Genomic DNA, 21,319 nt, shown 5'->3' with positions numbered 1-21,319 from the left:
GGCGGAACAGGGACCAAGCAGCTTCTGTTTTGTCAAACTCCTTTGGACAAATGTTCAACATTCAACTTTGTAAACCTAATGCTAAACAACTCCTGGCAAGCAAATTGGATTTTCTTTTAAGAAATGAGGAAAAGTGCAAGTGATTTCAGTACTGGCGGGGCGGGGCGGGGCGGGGGAGGGTAACAAAAATAAAACCCAACAAGTTACTTCTGGCCACCTGTCAACCTAAACCAATCAATCACAGCTCGTTTCGCTTTTTGTCAAGTGTAGGAGTGGGTCAGCCTGGGCCGGGGTTCGGGGCAGGAGCCAGGCAGAGATCTGGTCAGAAGGGAAGGCAAGGCGGCTCTAGGCGCAGGCGCCCCCAGCTCTACGGGGTAAACAGTGCCGTGCGGGGCTTTGCCCTGGGCTGTCACTGACCGGCCCACGGTGGGGCAGATGCCACCATGAGTACGAAACTCCTGGTCAGAGAGCGGAAGGGGGTCAGCAGCCCTAGGACAAGTCACTGACAGAGGGAACACGGACTGAATCCCAACCTGGAGAGGGACCTCCCAGGGGTCAGGATGCAGGGTCCAAGGCCGAGGACTTGCTCGCTGGTGTAACAGACATCCACTGGAGCCCAGCAGAGAAGCATTTCCTCGTTCGTACTCCAGAGTCTCCCCCTACCCCCACCCCGCTGCTCTTGTGCCTCTCAGAGAGGTGATCGCCCTGTGCTGGTGGTGGCATTTGTAAGGAAGAAGTAAGGAGGGCTGTCTTCCTGCTCTGCACAACCGGGCCCCCATGGGATGGTCCTAGCTTTCAATCTCCGGGCACCATTGTTTGAAGCGGCTAATTAAGCTGCCTGACCCCACTCTTCAATCTTTGTTTGCATCCTGAAGGCTGAGTAACTACTGGACTTTGTAATAAGGGAAAATGTCTTAAAAACAAAGATCTATAAATAAGCACTGAGCCAAGAGAGGACAGTCTGCAAGAGACTTAAAAGCACGCTCTTTCTTCCGAAGGTGGAGAATAAAGATGCCAAAGTACTTTGTTGCTCCCTTGTGGACAGAGCCGGTACTGCTCATGGGGTAGAATCACACAGCCCTTGCCGAGACATGAATACAATGCATATTTGAACTTATGGAAGATTGAGAAGAATCCGTCGGATTTTCAGAGGCTGCAGATCTATCCTTTGGGATACAACATTAGAAGGAAACACCAAAATTATGCTACACAGTCTCTTTCTTTCCCACTTTTGGAAAGACCTAGTGAGTTGGCTAACCAAGGACAGAAAGGCTATTTCTAAGACTGTTAAGAGATTCTGAAAGGATCAGCTATTTCCCACCGACTTTCAAATGCAATTACACACAGCCTCGAGTCCTACGCAGGCTGTGATGTGACGTCTCTGTCTCTGCCTTTCTGAGCACACGGTCCCTTTTCACCTGGAAAAGACAGGCAGGGAGGAAGCTGCGTTCGTTCAGTGGAGCTGGATATTCAGAAACCACCTGATTCTTTGGCACATCCCCGTCAGAGAGAGGCTCCCTGGCTGGTCAAAACCAGCAAATGCAAGTACTCCATTTCCTTCCGACGTGAAGCGAAATTCACCGCCCCTACCCCTTCTTGCCACGTCCCTACTTTCCACTTGTACCCCAGGGTGCTTTCAAGTAACTTGTAACATCCCTGATCTCACCAGAGAAGCTCAAATAGCGTGAAAGGAACCTGCGAGCAGAAGGTGGAGGGGACGCTTCTCAGGGACAAGGGCCCTCCGATAACTTGCGCCAAACGTCTCCTATCACTGAAGACATGACCGAGCCGGCGGTCCGTCTCAGGGATGTGGCTGCTCCGCGTGGGAACCCGCCGTGGCTCTCCCCAACCTGTGGTATGTGTGGCCTGTGACTCCCAAGGGAAGCCACGCATGTCGAAGTGGTTACTTTAGGGAGCCAGTTACAATACAAGAGGCCAACTTCTAGGTCAATCGTGGGGACCATCGAGGAAAACGTTAAGCGAAAAGCCCTTGAAACGAGAAAACTCTTGATACTTAATTCCATATAAATCTACTTTTTGCATTCTGTGAGCTGGCCTCCCAATTCCAAACGGCCTGGGAGGCCTTCAGAGGTCTTGAATTTCTTCATTTTCGAACATAACCAATTCTCACAAGTTTGCACTGTCTCACCAACGACATACGGTCGCCAGACCAAAAAGGGTGAGTTTAGTAACAGCTGCCTTCACAGACTCCCACTTTGTGTGGCTCTTAGTCTTGAAAACCTGAGTTATTAGTATGATCAGCTTTAGGGAAAGGGACATGGCAATTTAGGTCAGAAAGGAAAAATTTTGACTAAGACCAAAATACTCCACTTAGCAGATTTCATTCCCTTACAAAAAGAGAAAAGCAAACGCAACCGAGTCTCCTCGTCGTAAAGAGTTCTATTTGTTTTCGGCGTGGGAGGAGAACCAAACAGGGAGCAAGAGACCCGCACAACACCGCGCACGTCAGCTTTGACTGGGAAAGATCGGCCCGTTGTTCACAATGGTTTAGCGATAAGGTGCTCGGATCACACGGAGAACGTACTGCAACCCCCTTTTTATTCCATCCTTCATATGTTATGCATCAGTCATACTTCAAGAGTTAATTAGATGAGAGCCAGTGGAAAAGAAAGGAACTGGACGTTTCTGAGGGACAGGCGGATGAGATAGGCATCAATGAAGGGCTGCTGATAAACCCAGAGAGCAAGTTTAAAGTAATTTGACTACACTAAAATGATGGGTACGATCTTCCAGAATGTTCCTGGAAGAGAGAGGGGGCAACGCAGGAGCAGGACGCAGCAACAGCAGCACTTGGGGTCCCTTAAGCGGAAAGCGGCGGGGGGGGGGGGGAGGGTGCCGTTTGGCAAGACCATGATGAGAAGGAGCTGTTCAAAAGAGGTGCTCGGTGACCTTTACTTCTAAAGGAACATCTAGTTTCCGGCGAGAGGAAAAGCGAATGAGGGGTAAGGGTAAAATCTTCCATCATTAGAGATGTTAATGCGTCAAGACGTAAGACAGAAGCGAAAGCGTGAAGTGGGATCTAAAAGCGACCTAGGGAAACAGAACAGGGAGAGGTTCAAAGTTCACATCCAAGGTTTCAGCTAGTTTGCAGGGCCAAACCAACTAGGGCAAGGGTGGCTTCCAACACTCAGCAGAAGGAGATATTCAGAGGTAGGATTCAGACCAGAAGAATGTTCCAGGATGCTGGCTTTTTTGAAGGCACTCGGGAACGGAGTGAGAGAGCGTGAAGAAGCTTCAGAGAGACAATGGGGGATTCGGGAGAGGTGTCCATTCACGGATCTGTCACAAGGAAATAAAAACAACCGCAGGAACACTGTGACAATACACATTCCATCGAGTGACCCACAGAATAACAAGGTAGTAGAGATCCACTTTGTTAAGTAGTTTCTTACAACAAGATAGCTTCTACACAGGGAGTCAGAGAGAGAAGTCTGTTTTCTGGAGCTGCCTCTCGGCCGAACAGTTTTGACCGAGATCAAGAATTCGGTAAGTGGTACGCGATCTGGTTCTTTAAACGAATTTCCTGAAGCTAAGGCTTCAAAGCTGGGACGACCGAGGAGTCTGCTTTTCCTTTGCAACTTGCAAAACCGATCCTCTAGGACAAAAAGGTCCGGTCACAAAGTCTATAAAAAGTCGGGAGAGTATAAAAGTACAGCGTTATGAAAGGGGACACACTGATGGCAACTTTTATGGCTTCCATAGAAAGTGGAGAGAGGATCTCTGGTTTGCTTTATCGAGGTAGCGTCCAGGGCTGGAAGGCCATCATCATTTAGTACAAATGCTACAGATGACCGAAGCAGGGTGGTAATGTTCCTATTGCATAAGAATGCCACTAACTCCAGTGGCTAATGACCTTTCATTCCTGAAAAAAATGATCTTTTGGGGGGAATTTCCTATCCGGACTTAGGCAACGGACAATTAAAACCCGGTATTTACTTGTTCAATCGTATAGTCTGAGGAATTCCAAGCGAGCTGGGTTTTGTCGTGGTAGAACAGCTGATACACTTCTTAAATGGAACGTATCCCCTTTTCCACTAAGTACTTCCCACAGTCTAGAACAGCATGGAAATGTGCATCGTGTGGATCGGCGATGTAGTACGACTTGTCTCTTCTAGGCAGTAGCTCACACAGAAGTTTCTCTAACTTTTTATCCTTTTTTTTTTTTTTTGGTACAATAAAATCCGACCCACCATTCTGCTTCATTGACTGAAATCCGCAAGGTAGGGTAAATTAATATCATCGGCAACAGATTTCTATTTCTGCTCAATCTTCTCAAAATTTCAAACTTCCAGGGAGGTAAAAAATTAAACGAAACGCACATATCCACGTAACAAACGTAAGGACTGAAAAAAATTTCGAGAAGTAGAAAATTCGAAGTTGACAAGCATCTCTTTAGCGTGTTTCGCCTTCGGTCAGTACACTAGGGGCAGTCGAGGTACAGGGAGCATTCTGGCCACAATGAAAAGGTGCTTCCAGCAAATGTAGTTTTTTTAATTTTTATTTAAAAAAAATCTTTTTTTAATGTTTACTTATTTCTGAGACAGAGAGAGACAGAGCATGAGTAGGGAAGGGGCAGAGAGAGAGGGAGACACAGAATCGGAAGCAGGCTCCAGGCTCCGAGCCGTCGGCACAGAGCCCGATGCAAGGCTCGAGCTCACAAACCGTGAGATCATGACCTGAGCCGAAGTCGGTCACTCAACCGACTGAGCCACCCAGGCGCCCCTCAGCAAATGTAGTTTTAAAATTTTTTTTTCAACACTTTTTATTTATTTTTGGGACAGAGAGAGACAGAGCATGAACGGGGGAGGGGCAGAGAGAGAGGGAGACACAGAATCGGAAACAGGCTCCAGGCTCCGAGCCATCAGCCCAGAGCCCGACGCGGGGCTCGAACTCACGGACCGCGAGATCGTGACCTGGCTGAAGTCGGACGCTTAACCGACTGCGCCACCCAGGCGCCCCGCAAATGTAGTTTTTAAAAAGACAACCACGGTAATGCCATCCTCCGTCATTAATTTAGAACAATGAATGTAAGTGATAGACCGTGAAAAGACACGTGGCTGATTTGCGAAGATTTCTTTGAACTACGGTAATGTCTTAGGTGGAGACTCCCTGCTCGCTACAAATAAGAATCAAATCACAAATAGATGTGGAAATGAAGCCACGTGCCTTTAAACTGCTCCCCTTGTTTTCTTCACTCAAATTAAAACGTCTAACTCAGTCTGAGTCTCCCTGACTCCATTTGAGAAAGCAGCAAGCAGCCTTTCATTAAGGCTAAGGAAGAGTTTATATCGGAGTGATAAATCTATGAGATAAGAAGGGGGGGGAGGCAATGTCAACTCAAGAAAGTCCTTGGGAAGTTTCCTCAAGTAAGCCTTAACCCTACCAAAGAAAGAAACAAGCCTTTGAAGACAGTGAAATTAAGTAATGGGAAACAGCCTCAATTGGGTATCGCTAGGACGCTGAAAGGTGGCCTTTGTTGTTTTAGCAGACTAAGGACAGATGAGGGCTAAGGACTCAAACTCCTCCGTGGTTCTTTTCTTCGTAAACAGATAGCAAACGGGCATGAAGTTCTGAAGAAGTCACGGGGTGCTGTACTGTAGGCTGGAGGGAACACACAGGATGCAACTTTTACCTTAGTGAAGGACCCCAATCAAATTTCCAACCCTGAGTTGGAGTCTGAAGCATGTTAAACCTGACGCACATATATGTTTAAGGCTTAATCCTGCAGTTCTCATATTCAGAAGCATTAACGTCGTGAATATTATTTAATGCATCTCATTGTTTATGTGTAATATGACACTGATAAGGAATCGTTACGTGCTGAGCAGTTTTCCTGAAGACTACAAACCCCGAGTCAAGGAAGGTATACCCATCTAGGGGGAAAAAATTAGAAGTTTCCAGATTGTTCCACAGTACATTTCACTATGAACGGTGTCGTGTGACAATGCTGATTCAAAAGACAAAACAAAAACAAATCCTTTTTTGCTTCTGTTAAGGGTGGTGGTGATTATTTGCTTCATACTGGTTTTCCTATGTAAGTAGGTATTTTCTTATGGCTATATTCACTTGAGTGAAAAATCAAATATGACGACCTGAATTTTCCAGTGTATCATTATAGTACACTTCATAAAATGGTTGATTTAATGGTCTCAAGTCTAGAATTCAGAATTGCTACCGAATACCATAAATTTGTTTAGAATAAAATAAGGTACCAGAACCAATTAAGCTGCGATTTACATCTTTTAAAAAACCCTCTTAATATCATAGGCTTGGCCATTAAATAACGGTATGTCTACATAAAGGTGTAGATCCACCCAGAAACTTGTCACGGGAGGTAAAGGAGACTGTGGAGTAAGTAAGGGGACGCATCCACGAAAGAAATGACAATCACAAACAAGAAATTAATTTTCCTTATTGGTCTGGGTACCTGGGTGTCCGAAAAATGCACGCAAATATTTAAAATAACATTCTTTAGAAATTACATCCAAAAACAGGAAGAAAAGTAGGTCTTGAGATACTTTTCTGCCCCGTTCCAAAATCTTCCTATGCTCATTACAGAAGGCAAAAGGCAATAATCAGAAGGAAAAAAATGAGGAAATTTTAAACCAAAAAGCTAACAGAGAATGTGATATTTTAAAAAGAGGGACTTGACCTCCATCAAGAGTTCCAAATTTTCCTACCAGAGAGCTAATCAGCCAGAAAAGTGCTTGAAGTCTATCTGCACATTTAATATTAAAAGTTAAAAAATAAATAAAAGCCAGGGTTCTTATTTAGGCAATGATCTAAGAGCCCGAGGCAGTGTGGGGGGCGGGGGAGGAACTGAAGAAATGTCAAGATTAAAAAATAGAGGGAGAGAGAGAAAGAAAGCGGACCTAGCTTTGGAACTCAGTTCTCTGAGACATACATATATATATATATATATATATATATATATATATATATATATATATATATAAAAGTTTTAGCTGTACAGAGTCTGGAGAAATTTGATCAGTTAAGTATGAGCAGTATGTTAGCCCTTCTATTCAGACTTTCCTATATAAGCTCCTGAATGATCGTGCTCTTTCGAAAGTTCCCAAACTTGAAAAAGTAACCCATCTAAAAGGTGGTGAGACATGTGCCCCTCACCACCTGGGAACACCGCTGTCTGTCGCATAATTATCTGCAGAGAACAGGGCAACAAAACATAGGCAGTTTTGTTTCCCTCGCTACCATTTAAACTGTGTTAGAACAGCTCAAAGTTGTGGCTGGATCCATAGCTGAACAGACATTTTAAAAACTCATAGTCAAATCTGTCCTCATCCAAACTTCTCAGCTACTGTCAGCAACATCATTCATGCTTGTGATTTTAGTGTACTATTTCGTATTTTCCGAACAATTCTAGAAAAATACAGCAGCCTCGAAACGAGCAGTGTCTCGTGAGACTTCCATTTGGTTGTGCCATCGGCTGGACGCAAACAAGCCCTGGGGAAAGTGAGACGCAGACGTGAGGGAGAATGATTCTCCATCACTTCCTCCTCCTGACGGTGAACAGCTTGACTCCGATTTTTCGAACGTGCAAGCGTGAGGGGACGTCCCTGGAAAGGGTCCAGCTCCCTGCAAATCACCCCACTTAGCGCAGTGACCAAATGAAATCATCCCGCTTCACGCGGTAACCAAACGAAACGAAACACGGAGGACAGGAGCGTGTCAACGAGCCCGACAGACGGATGCTTGAGTGTGAAGCAGAGATTTAAAAACTGCCAAGGACTTACGCCAAGTTCTGAAAGCAAGACCTCATTCTGCAGTGACCTGGTGTCTGGAGACCCTCCCAGATGCATCTAGTCTCTGAAGCACCTTTGAGTTGTACGGATGTAAGAATAACTTTGAACTATAGAAGTTATATGCGTCTTTAAGAATCACATTTTGATGATTATAAAAATTTTTTTTCTATTTTACAACATAGGCCCAGCTACACTGAAAAAATTACACCGCTTATTGAAATACATTTCATTTTAGAAACAGACTACTAAAGAAGTCTATACAAAAACTCTAAAATAATTTCTGTAGTAAAATAAAGAGTGCGTTAGGAGAGCTACACAAAGAAGAAAATTTCTGTCTTTCTCTATAATGCTTGATATACTGTGAAACACGGCCGGCTCGATTCGGAGGCCAGCGCCAAAAGCTGAAAAGAATTGGTTACGATACACAGTGATACAATTAATGCTCTGGATTAACCTCACAGCCTTCCCGATTAGTACAAAGGAAGCCGGGCCTGTCCCCTCTTTGAGGAGAAGCCCGGGATAGAAAAGCAAGCATACCTCATCAGCTGATATGAAATTATAAAATTCCACAAGTCTGAGTATTCGAAATTTATAAAAGTCCACCAGAAAATGCAAGCGAATTGGGCTTTAGTTCGGTGGTTCCCCTGGTTTAGATGACAGTTCCCTCCGGGAGCGCAAGGCGGTCTTCTCGTTCATTCCCTTGGATGTGTCGATTCCCCAAGACAATGACACAGCTCTTGGTGGAGGCTGAGGAGAGTCTGGCAGCTACAGAAATGCCCACCAGCTCCCTTTCTGCGAACTCACACACGGGCACACAGCTCTTGGAGCACACACTTAAGGAGATGGATGTTAGTGATGCTGCGCTGAGCTGTTCTTTTCTGCCAGGTGCCGCAGAAAGTTGTCCTCACCCTGGCCTCGGTGATTTAAAGGCTCGCTCTTAAAGAGAGCTGGGGGCGGCGGGAGGTGCGGGACCGGAGGGATAGGAAGGTGGTGCGGGTGGTGAGGGTGTGGGTGGATGTGGAGGTGTGAGAAGGGGTGCGGGATGGGCCGCGGGGGGAGAGTGCTCGCGGGGCTCATACTGATCGGGGGCGTGGGCGTTGTGGGTGTGTTCGCCACGCAAGGAACTGGGGTGGCCGGGGAGGTCGTGAGTGGGCTCTGGACGGCCGGCGGCACGTTCACGGGGCTGGTCACCCGAAAGCACTTCTCTTTGTGGGCCTTAAGCATGTTGGAGAAGCGAAACCGCTGGCCACACACATCACACGGATAGGGCTTCTCGCCTGTGTGCGTTCTGCGGTGCCTCTTCATGTTGGGGCGGCTGGTGAAGCTTTTGCCACAGATTTCACAGATAAAGGGTTTCTCTCCTGAGATGAACACAGACACAAGAAAACGATTAACATACTAGGCGGCAATTACGTGCTCACGCTAGCCCTCGCACTCAACGGGGAGATCACCACCACGTCGCTCCCGTGCGGCATGTTGTTAGAGCCCAGGAGGCGTTAAGAGAGTCTCCCCAGGTTGGGGCTTCACAAGTAAGAGCGGATAGGAGGAAAACTTACATGCAACCTACCACCTGGGCTTGGTTAAACAAAAACAAAAACAACAACAAACACCACCACCCCCCTCCCCCCCAAAATCTACGGTAGTGATCCTTCACATCCGACGCGAAGAACCGTTTAAATCGTTTTCCTGTGCTCAAAGCAGCTAAGGCCGCGGACGCGTCTCTGCCTCTTACATGTAGGCAAGTTGATCTGTTAGCAATTTCTGAATTCCAACCAGAAGAAAGGCTGCTGAAAACATCCTGGAGAGCGCTCGTAAGTCGCTTCGTGTCTACTCGCGCGGGATCCTTAGCATGTGGCTTACTTTTTGGTATTGGACTTGGAAAATACTGGGTGGCTCGCCCCACCCCGGGGAACCCCCGCTGCGGTGGCTCCCGGGGGAGAGCGCCTGGCATTTTTGCAGACAACTTCTTCATCATGTGGGACCGCCTGGCCCACCCGAAGAGCCCATGGCGTTCCCGGTGCCAGCCCACTAAATGCTCCCAAGAGATTCTATGAAAACTGTCCCTACATCATTTCCAAACGTCCATGCGTGTGTGTGGGGGTGTGTGGGGGTGCTGAGAGGGGGTCCTGGCCCTGGATGAGAAGCATAGGGCCGATGAGTCAAAAAGGAAACAAAATGGGGGCACCTGGGTGGCTCAGTCGGTTGAGCGTCGGACTTCAGCTCGGGTCATGATCTCACAGTCCATGGGTTCGAGCCCCGCGTCGGGCTCTGCGCTGACAGCTCAGAGCGTGGAGCCTGCTTCGGATTCTGTGACTCCTTCTCTCTCTGCCCCTCCACCTCTCACACTCTGTCTCTCTCTCAAAAATAAATAAACATTTTTAAAAAAGGAAACAAAATGCCCCGTCAAGGCACTTAGGGGAGAAATAAGGGCTTGATTTTTGGGGTTCCTAACTTCCTCTGGATGACGACACAGTTCCATGCTGCCAGCCTACCCTTCTACCCAAGCCATAGGGGGAGACAGAACAGTTTTTGAACGCATACATCCATGAATCACTTCATGTGGACGCCGTGCTGAGTACCTGTGTACGTGCCCTTCAGTGGACATATGCTTGTATTTATTAATTCCTTCACCAATTCTCAGAGTACAGAGCTTGTGCCTTTACTGTAACTCCTGCTACAAGAGTCTGTTCTCAGCTCAGGTCGGCTCCCTTTCGTTTCCAACAGCGTCCTCGCCCTACTCAGCATAAACAATAGCCGTGCTGTACGGACCCTTCCTGTGTGCCTGATACCGTTCCCATCACTTCACGTCTGTGAACTCTGGTGATCCTCCCAGGGACAGACCTGGGTAGGAGGCAGCTATGTTATCATCCCTGTTTCACTGATAAGGAAATTAAGAAAGCTGCCCAGGGTTCTACAGCTGGAGGAGAGCCAGGATTTAAAACCCTGCAGTCTGGTTCCAGAGTGTGCTTTCGACACATAAAACACAGCCCTTCATATGGCGGAGCTTTGTGCATCCCTGCACACACGGAGGAATGTTATTTTCCTACCATTCTCCGCGTTGGGACCCCTCTGTACACAAGGAGGGAACACCTCTGTACCCGTATCGGAGTCCTTCTTTCTTTTTTTTTTTTTTAAGTGTTTTTTTTTTTTAATGTTTATTTATTTTTGAGAGAGACAGAGCATGAGCGGGGTTGGGGCAGAGAGAGAGGGAGACACAGAACTCGAAGCAGGCTCCAGGCTCCGAGCTGTCAGCACAGAGCCTGACGCGGGGCTCGAACTCACCACCTGTGAGATCACGACCTGAGCCGAAGTCGGACACTCAGCCGACTGAGCCACCCAGGCGCCCCTGTAGTCCTTATTTCTTATCTTTGCCTTTGAAAACTGACATCTCCCATTACCCTCCTTCTGTGAAAGCCAGAATTCTCCTTGCTTCCTCAAGAGACCGGGCTGTGCAGTCAGGAGGGATCGGTTTTGTCTATAATCACCAGTATTAGTTTCTGACATCATATTCCTCTTATCTTTCAGCTTTTCATTATTCAATTGCTGCCACTGCTAGGCTCTTCTCTGTGATCCACATTCAACTTTCTGGGTGAGTTCTGAGCCCAACTTGTTTTCTTTCATTTTAACCCATTTCCTCCAACTACCTTAAAAACTTCAAATTCTCTGTTAAATGGGGTTCATTAAATCAGTATGGCGCACCCATCTGAATGGACAGCACCGTTAACAAATACTATAAAACTGTAGAATTCAAATTCCTAACGTGAGAATCCATACTCTATTAAGTAAAACAATCAACTTAAATGCAAATGCACACACGGTATTACCCTCTTTTGGTGAAAAACATCTGTAGAAAAAATATGGAAAGAACCACAACAAATGTCAGTGATTACCCGGAGGCGATGGGCTGATGAGTGATGTTTTGTTTTTTATGCTTATGTGTACATTCTGTTTCTCTCAAATAAACACCACTTACTTCCATCATATAATGTTTTCAAAGCACACCTGTTTGATAACCTTTCAACCCCCCTGGGCCCCTCCCTCCTGGACTCTCCAGAACTAGTCCTCGCTCCCAAAAGCCGGTTGGAAACAAAGCCAAAGGACTTACTCTTTGAATTATTAGTCTACTCTGAGCAAACGCCGTCCACCTGACTCACGGACCACATACTAGGCACACTAGACCCTGCGCCACAAACAGCATATCCTCACTGTAAGCTCACTTTCTGTTGTGTGCTCCGTTCCGGATCGAATCCTGGACCTCTCTAGCCATCTCTCATGTGTAGTCCTCTAGGCTACAATGATTTGCCATAGAAAGGGCCCACAGCTCTTAGGACCCGCCTCCCACAAATCCACGGGATCACATTTCAATGGGTCCTTTTCATTGCTTAGTAATGTTCCATTCATTTCTTGAAGTCCTACCCCATTTTCCACGTTTGTGGTTCCAGACATGAGTCTACAACCCCACTTGCCTCTAACTCGCATTACTCATCTGGCCCCAACCGACTGTGCTAATGAGTGATGGGAAGGTCTCCTGAAGACCTCGGGGGAAGATGAAAATGAGGCTGAAATAAGGGAGAATCAAAATGTACTATGTGCACGCGGCCACCTGCACAACGTCCCACTTTGCAGAAGAGCTGGTAGATGGGTGACCGGAAGACACGCTAAAGTGAACTCCATCACGGCAACCAGAAAAGTATCTCAACACAAATACGTCTAGAGAGAAGGCCTATTACATAGAAAGCTAAGCCGACTGGGGGAAGCAGTGTTGTAATGGGTGTGAAGGAAGAGCGTTAGAAATGAAGGCAGAGAATCTACATGGAAGATAGGAAAGAACAAGAATTGGGCTGGCTAGCAGGTTGCCTTTTGCACTGTTCAAAGGGATAAGTGATCTTGGTTTCCAGTCTGCTTAGTATGAATACCCTTGAGCAGCAGCAGAAACCCGCAGATCGATGTGTGTGGCCTAAAATCTCTCTCTTCAGCTTTAAACCCATTTTTTTTTACAGACTGCCTACTGGGTATTTCCACTTGCATGTCCCACGGAGGTCTCACAACTAACAGGTGCAAGGGGTGCCTAGGCGGCTCAGTCGGTTAAGCGTCTGACTTCAGCTCAGGTCATAATCTCACGACTCGTGGGTTCGAGCCCCATGTTGGGCTCTGTGCTGCCAGCTCAGAGCCTGGAGCCTGCTTCAAGTTCTATTTCTCCCTCTGTTCCTCCCTCGCTCATGCGCTCTGTCTCTCTCAAAAATAAAGGCTAAAAAAAAAAAAAAAAAAAAAAACAACCTAACAAGTGCAAAATTAAATTCATTATCTTGCCTAGCCAACGTGCCCCTCCATCCACCGTTCTCTATCTTGACAAATGGCATTCAAGACCCAAACCTGGGACTACCCCTTGATTCTTCCCTCGCACACCACCTTTATCCAATCAGTCACCAAGTTCACCTCCCTGGTGCATCACTTTCATTTCACCCACTGCCATTACCACAGTCCATATCCTCACCCTCATTCCCCTAGATTAACTGCAATAGCCACCTGACTGGTTTCGCCATCTCTTTTCTCGCTCCCCGCCCTCCAGCCCAATCTCCACAGGCGGCCAGAGAGAACTTTCAAGAGCTGTGTCACAATCTGCTCAAAGCCATTCAAGAACTTCCCACTGTCGTTAGAATAAAGTCCAAAAGTTTTTACACGTCTTATGGGTGTGTGTTTGTGTGTGTGGTGTGTGTGTGTGTGAGTGAGACCTGGCACCTGCTCTCCAGTAACACGTCTCATCACACCCCACACCAGGCCGTGCCTGTCCCCCAAACTCTAGCCAACCTCATTTAGTTCCGCGTACTTGCTGTGCTCTCATCAGCGAACCAGTGTGGCGCCTCGTGTGTCTGCCCCCTAGACTCACTGCAAGCCCTGTGAACCCAGGGATGTTTCAGTCCTGTTCACTACAGGAGCCCAATTTGGTAGGTTCTTTTTTTTTTTTTTTTTTAATTTTTATTTCTTTCTTTTTAAGTAGGCTTCATGCCCAGCACAGAGCCCAACGTGGGGCTTGAACTCAGGACCTTGAGATCAAGACCTGAACTGAGATCAAGAGCTGGATACTTAACTGAGTGAGCCACCCATGTGCCCCCCACAGTTCGGTTGGTTCTTTTTTTTTAATTTTTTTGTACATTTATTTATTTTTGAGAGGCAGAGCACAAGTGAGGTAGGGGCAGAGAGAGAATGAGACACAGAATCCGAAGCAGGCTCCAGGCTCCGAGCTGTCAGCACAGAGCCCGACGTGGGGCTCGAACTCACAGACCGTGAGATCATGACCTGAGCTGAAGTCGGACGCTTAACCGACTGACCCTCCAGGCGCCCCTGGTTGGTTCTTGACTGATGTTTATAAACAACTATGTGTTACTTTAAGACATTAAGACATGCGTGCCCTGGCATGTCAGCATCTCAGAAACGGACACACACCCGACAATCAACGGTGTGGCATTTTTACTTGGCAACATTTTCTTAGCAGTGTGCAAATGAAGTCTGTCTTACGAGGGATGGCTGCAATCAGGTTCAATGACATATGGTACTCACTATTAAGATCTTTCAATTACCTTCCTCTCCTGTAATTCCCCATCCCTACCAATCTTCTGATAATTTAGCTTCCGATATAGATTTTTATTTAGGCAAAGAACATGACGACCAAAGAAATAAGAGCTCCGAGCCACCTGCCGCTCAGCCTTTTCATTGTGAATTAATAAATCAGCGGTTTTGCTTATAGATCATTAACACTATTTAGCACCTATCAGTTCCTCTGATCCTGGTCTGCTGGAGTACATGGGCACATTCTGGAAGCTGAGAACCAGACTCTGGGATGGTGCTGTCTGCCCTCATGAGGCCCTGCACACCGCCCCCCCCCCCCCCCATTTTATCACTTGCTACGTTAAATTATATCAGAACCGTTAAATATGTGGCTCTGGAGTCAGACTGCCTTGGACAAGTTATGTGATCTCCGAGCCTCAGTTTCCTCATCTGAAAACTGAAGGTAACAATAGTAGGTTACTGAGATAAGTTGGAAATAGAAGGAAAGAGCTTAGAACAGTCTCCAGCACGTAGCAGACGCTCCACGCGTTTTAGTGGCGCATTAGGACTGTTATTATTATTATTATTATTATTATTATTATTATTATTATTATATTGTTATTATGACTATTACTACTACACCACAATCATCATCACTGTCCCTGGACTGGAAGCTCCTTGAGGGCACAAACCGGATCTCAACTCATCCCTGTGTCACCAGGCACTTAGTGCTGCGCCTGGTACGAGGAGAATCAGCAATTATTCCATGTTGAACTCACCCCATGTCCACACCACCCGAGGAAACCCTGCCTGAGGGCTGGCCAGCTTCCCTAGATAAGATCCGCCTCAAGTCTCTTTAACTGCAAAGAAACAGCCCAAGCAATGTCCGTTCCTGCAGTGGCCTTAATCCCCAATAAAACACACTCTAAATGTGGTTTTGCCCAGCCTTAAAAGAACTATCCCTTTTCTTCTTGAGTGCTAACTCTTCTCCTTGTATTTTCCAGGTACTCCTGTCATCCTTACTTAATACCAAGGAAGCAGAGACCCACTGAGGTTGCATAATTCATGGAAGGCCCCACGGGAGTGAATGGCACAGCCAGGTTTGTCCCACCCCACCAACCAGCTACCCTCCCAGCTCGGGTATCACGAACAACATTAAAAGGCAGATGACAAACCAGGGAAGAGTATTTTAATATTAGTGTTAAACGAGGTCCAGTATATGTAAATATATATAAAGAACTATTATAAACAATTAAAAAAAAAGTCAAGCTCTGCAATGGAAAGGTGAATACAGAAGAGGCACAAGCAATTCAGGAAAGAAAATAAACTGATTCTCAACAAGTGCATGAAAAAATGTCCACTCTTACCTAGCAATTAATTACACGCAAGTTATTACAATAAGAAACCATTTTCCACCTATCAAATCAGTGATGATTTTATTTAGCGTTGGAAAGCGTTGGGGAAATGGGTGTTTTCAGGCGCAGCCAGTGAGAGTGTATGTGGATGGCTATTTTCCAACACATACCACGTCTTAAGACCGTGCACGTCTCTTTGCCCTGATAATCCCATTTCCGGGAATTTACCCTAAGTGACTAGTCATGGATGTGTTAACCACAAAGTTGTTTATCACCGTATTATTTAGAAGAGTAGAAAAGTTGGAAACAGAAATCATCTAAATGTCCAATAGGGAACTGGCTAAAAAAAAAAAGAAAACAACATCTTTTACTTTATGGGACTATTGTTAAAAGTTGTATTTATTGTAGGAGGTAACGTATGTAAAGCACTTTAGACAGTGCCTGACATATATGTGCATAGCAAATGACGGCTATTATTACAGCAAATTTACCAGCAGGAATATTATACAACCATTAAAACGATATGACTGGTAATGACATAACACAGTAAAAAGGCAAAGTAGGTTACAATAAAGACCCAACTTTTGTTTTATGACTATACACACGAACACATAAATACTTATGCGCAGGATCTATCTATACGTGTGTTAAGAAAGTAAAGAATTTTTTTTTAATTTTTTTTTTAATGTTTATTTATTTTTGAGACAGAGAGAGGCAGAGCATGAACGGGGGAGGGTCAGAGAGAGGGAGACACAGAATCCGAAACAGGCTCCAGGCTCTGAGCTGTCAGCACAGAGCCCGACGCGGGGCTCGAACTCACGGACCGCGAGATCATGACCTGAGCTGAAGTCGGCCGCTTAACCGACTGAGCCACCCAGGCGCCCCAAGAATTTTTTTAAATGTATGCCAAAATGTTAACAGTCATGGTCTTTCAGTGATGATCATTTTTGTTTTGTTTTCAACTTTCACATTTTCTAATACACTTTAAGAAGTATGTACTACTCTTTTAATGAGAGGGATAAAAATTTAAGTGAATTTAGGTGGCTTCTTTTTTTTTTTTTTTTTTTTTTTTAGAAGAAACAGGAAATGTTGAACTTGCCTATTTGGTCAAAGAACATTCAACATAAAATTTTATTCAACAAATAAGTTAATCACAAGATACACACTCTGTTTCGTGTTGTGGACATTTAAGGGCCTAGAGGAGGAAAGACGGAGGGGAAGGAAGAAAGAGGAAGAACCACAGAAGGAGGAGCGAGTCCGGAACCGGGACAGAGGGGCCCAGAAGACACGCAGAGAAGAGCAGGGGCGCGAGGCAGAGGGCACTGGTGGCTCCAGGTTCCTTCCAATCGTGGGACATTTATGGGGCCCCCGCTATGTCCCAGGCATCGTGTGTGAATGTGACACAGCTTCTGCCTTCCCAAGAGCTTATTTTCCACGTAGTTCCACAGTTTCCCGCTTTCCAACAAAAAACTGAATCCTAAAAGTGACTCGGTTACAACCAGGAGCCTATCTGAGAGCCACCAAATTAGAAGAGGAGAATTTGTTAACTACTCTGATATATCCTGCCACCCATTCGCTTGGGCTTCAAAGTTACTTTTTGGGGTGTAACTTATTTAATGAAAATCCTCTCGTGACTCTTCATCTAGACTAATCCTTAAAATTGCAGGGTGCGCCGCTCTGAATGGGAAAGAAGCCAGGCAGGCGTTCTTCTCCGGACTTTGACAGAAAAATGCGCACTGCAGTGATCCGGCCAGGACAGTTTCCTCACCACTGGCCGAGCCAAACGAGCAGGTAGCTAAGCAAGTTAATCCTGTGGCTCTTTCTAGCTCTGTCACTTTGTACTAACAGAACGGAGAAACCTGTCACTAGATTCTATTTAGAAACCCGGAAAGTGGTTCACACTGTTCGATCGGTGCAAAGACTGCTAACCCCAGAATACCCGGTCAAGGCTGAGATACACTGATGCCGTGCGTCCCTGCGGGCTGGGTGGTCAAGTGCTTATAAGATTCACATCCGTGCTAGGAAGCATACACCCCTAGAAACACGGAATGGTTAAAGTAAGACTTAATCTCATTTGACGGGAGAGGTTCCTGAAAAGCGGTCAGTTTCGGGAAATCCAATCCAATCAGACTTTAAGCGAGCTGAGAGAGTATTCGATCTAAATCAGTCGGCGGCCTTCACTTTTTAAGGGTCCGGAACCCTTTCCTTAAAAAAGCACAAACGCACGTACACAAAATAAGTGGCGTACGATTTCAGGAATCCTGTGCCCTAAGCGTCCGATGTCTCGGAGGGACCCGCGGGTAAAAGGCACTGGCAGACACTCCCTTTTTACACGAACGGAGTTAAGGAGAGCCCGGTCTCCCAGGACGACACGTCTGTGTTTCCACGTGCCGGGCTTATCTCAAGGAGGATCTGCACTCAGAATGCGAATGTGCGCTCTCGGGTTTTACGTGCACAGACGCCCAGGTGGTGACCAACCGGCCCCCGGGAACTCTTACCAGTGTGTGTTTTCATGTGCTCGTCAAAGTACTGCTTCATGTTGAAGTCCTTGCCGCACCACTGGCACATGAACTGCTTGTGCCCGATGTGGATGCTCATGTGCGAGCGCAGCTGGTACTTGTACTGGAACCTCTCGTCACAGTTCTGCAGCGGACACGGGGAGACGCGTGAGAGCCGCGCTCGCTGGCCTCGCTGGGGCCCAGCCCACGAGGTCGCTGAGGCTCCCTCTGCGGCGCTGCTATATGTCTGCAGCTCGGTTATTAGCAAGAGGGAGGGCTTCTGCAGAATGATCCCCGAAGCACACCCGACTTGTCGGGATGACTGAGGAAAGAGAAACAACTCGCTCTGTGTCAGTCCCGGGGCTGCCCTAGTCTGGGAGAGCTACCGGGGTGTTAGAAGCGGCCCCCGCTCCCCTCCCTCACCGCGCCCCCCCTCCCCCGCCCCGCCCCGCCCCAGGGCCAGGGCCCAGCACAGCCCTTACCTCGCATCTGAAGGGCTTCTCTCCAGAATGCTGCAAGGAGTGAACCTTGAGGGACATGCTGCGTTTGAACGACTTTCCACAGGTTTCGCATGTAAACGGCATGTCTTTCGTGTGTGCTGGAACACAGAAGGCGCCGGACTCACGACGGGCCCGCCAAGCCGCTCAAAGTGGCCCAGACCCCGCTCCTACTGCGAGGTAATCGTGCCATCTTAACCTTCCACGCTTTAATTAGTGAGGCCTTCGCAGCAACGTTCTCAAGAGAGGAAGAGGCCACGACGTTGGAAAGAAGCCTGGGTGCGGAAGGCTACCTACCCCGCGCACGCTGCGCCGCGGTGGCTCAGGGGGGACACGGCGAGTTTAGTTTCAGCGAGTCAGAACCGATTACGATTACGGCAAGGCCGTTCCTCAGATCCTGCCCAATCCGACGCCTCAAACACACCAAAGAACGAGGGAAAATGACGGGGGTGGCGAGAAAAGCAGCAGGAAGAACTTACCAACCATGTGTTTCCGCACATGAGCCATGGTGTAGAATTTCTTCTCACAAATTTCACAGGAAAACTTCTTTTCTGCATACCCATGGACGATCTTGATGTGTTCATGAAGGGACCAGAGTTTCTTGAAGGACTTGTTACAGGAAACACACTGAGCAGGACAAATAGAAATAATCTTTATTTACGGGGGCCTGCAGAAAGCCATAGCTGCCTACCGGCCCGCGAAATGGCCGTGCCTTAGACTCGGGGCACAGGGCCCGAGTCCAAACCGAAGCCAGTCCTCCGAGGAGTCCAGATGCCAATACCAACCTCTGTATGTTCTATTCTCCAAGACGCATCTTTTAGACACACGTCGGGAGTACAAAAACAATGGCAAAAAGGAAGACGGAAAGAAATGGGAAGTTCCACCCATACAGAAGACTCGACTGCTTTTAGCAAATTAGTACAGTACCAACGAGAAGAACCAAGTTTTAAAAATAAATGAATTACGAAGAGCATCTGTCTCCTACACGTAAATCAGCATGCAGGTAACAGGTACTTCCCAGAGATTACAAACTAATTTTAAAGCAGCACAGATAAAAGCAAGATAAAACACACATTAAAGGTTATAGATCTGTGGAAGCGTAACAATGTTTCTGTACCTTAAAGAATGCATTTGGAGCCTCCATTCACACAATTTATTGAGATTTTATTGTATCTTCCCATTATCTCATTTACTCTACTAAACATTTCCCTCTGGCAGAATTTTCTGTAACTCCTAAACCTCCTTCCCCCTTAGGGCCAGCTCCAGGTCTCTCGTACACGCATCTATAGGAAACACACGTGCCAACAGTGCTCAGTTCCTCGTATTACGAATCATGGATAGTCTAGAATATCAGGCATAAAGCGTATCAAAATAAAATATTTCTGGTTAAAGCAAAACAATCCTAGAATGTTCTAGGTAACCACCAGACTCTGGGATATTTAAGGGAACAAGTAGTTATTCACGGTAAATAAAGATCTTGAGCATCACGATCACTTCGGGAAACAAGAACTCGGAGTGTAAAAAATAAGCCTGTGCTTGGACCTGCTTGAGAAAAGGGCAGACCCCCCACCCCCAAAGCCATTATGCAGGGCAGGGTTTCGATTTTTACTTCTTCCTGGGTCGCCAGGATTATTAGGATCTACACATATGAACGAAGCAGTGTCCTTCAGGAATGTGAATAGCACTCTTCCGGCGGATTCCAGAAAACCTGAACACAAGTTTAAATGCCTTATGGTCAGCAACAGCGAGGAAAGTCACAGAAGGAGGATGTACTAAATGCTTTCTTTCTGTAACTTCGTAGAGAAAATTTGAGTAGCAACAAAAAAACCACAACTGCATAAACATCAAGATACACCTTTCAGCAAGGGTCATCACAGAGCCGAAGTCCGACCCCTAGGGTGCAGCATCGCGTCGCGCTCCCTTTGGTCTGAACCAGTTGACAACCGAGCAAGGGCAACGGTAGCTACGGGAGGGCAGGGGCGCCACCACTCAGCCTTCTTTCATTACCAAGCGCAACCGCGAAACAGGTGACGTCACAGCCGACGAATCAAAAGCAGTGAATGTCTAGCAAATGTAACTTATATTTTAAAAAACCTGTTTAGAGTAAAGCAGTGATCTCCATTGTTGATCAAAAGCAAGCGGGAAAGCAAGACAAAGGAGGGCTCCAGATCAAGCACGCTCCAAGAAACAAACCAAAACAGAACAATTTCACTTTTCAAAAGAAGTTTAGCTTGAATGCAGCACAGCACTTGTATTTTACATATCTTGCGGAGACGTTAACAGACTTACCTTTTATGAACATTCATCAATATGCATTCACGTGTACAAACCAATACGGCTCAACATAATATAATTAGCATACCTCTTAACCTGTCACAATACCGTCCTTTCAGGACACCAGCCTGGTTTGAATACCACACTCTGTTACCTTAATGATACCGTACGGGAGCATTATGTAACCCTACCACCAGGCGGGCAACACTTTCAACCAGCTCAGCCTCTGTTTAAAGTTTGCATATTCCCATGGGCTCAGCCTCTTGATAAATTTAATGTTGTCATCTCTCCACTGGTAAAAGCAAACTCACTCCTGGAGATCTTCCATTTTCACCGTCTGAGTCATTACGGTTTTTGTCCCCATC

General features: G+C 46.6%; 1 protein-coding gene across 4 annotated transcripts in view; it reads right to left on the bottom strand.

Moving 5' to 3' along the window:
• Positions 1-4,165: 4,165 nt before the first annotated feature.
• Positions 4,166-21,319, bottom strand: part of ZNF652 (zinc finger protein 652) — a 56,567-nt gene continuing 39,413 nt past the window's right edge. For all 4 annotated transcript variants that reach the window (XM_027034029.2, XM_027034031.2, XM_053212788.1 and 1 more), the window contains exons 3-6: positions 19,160-19,307; positions 18,666-18,781; positions 18,184-18,328; positions 4,166-9,145 (exon numbers count right to left, since the gene is read on the bottom strand). In XM_027034029.2, coding sequence (XP_026889830.1) covers positions 8,634-9,145; positions 18,184-18,328; positions 18,666-18,781; positions 19,160-19,307 — 921 coding nt within the window. In that variant the 3' untranslated portion in view covers positions 4,166-8,633. The remainder of the gene's footprint in view (positions 9,146-18,183; positions 18,329-18,665; positions 18,782-19,159; positions 19,308-21,319) is intronic.

Source organism: Acinonyx jubatus, chromosome E1, assembly GCF_027475565.1.
Source record: "Acinonyx jubatus isolate Ajub_Pintada_27869175 chromosome E1, VMU_Ajub_asm_v1.0, whole genome shotgun sequence".
In the NCBI taxonomy this organism is placed as follows: Eukaryota; Metazoa; Chordata; class Mammalia; order Carnivora; family Felidae; genus Acinonyx; species Acinonyx jubatus.
Note: the sequence above shows the minus strand (reverse complement) of the source record. Positions and strands in the feature narration are given on the sequence as shown.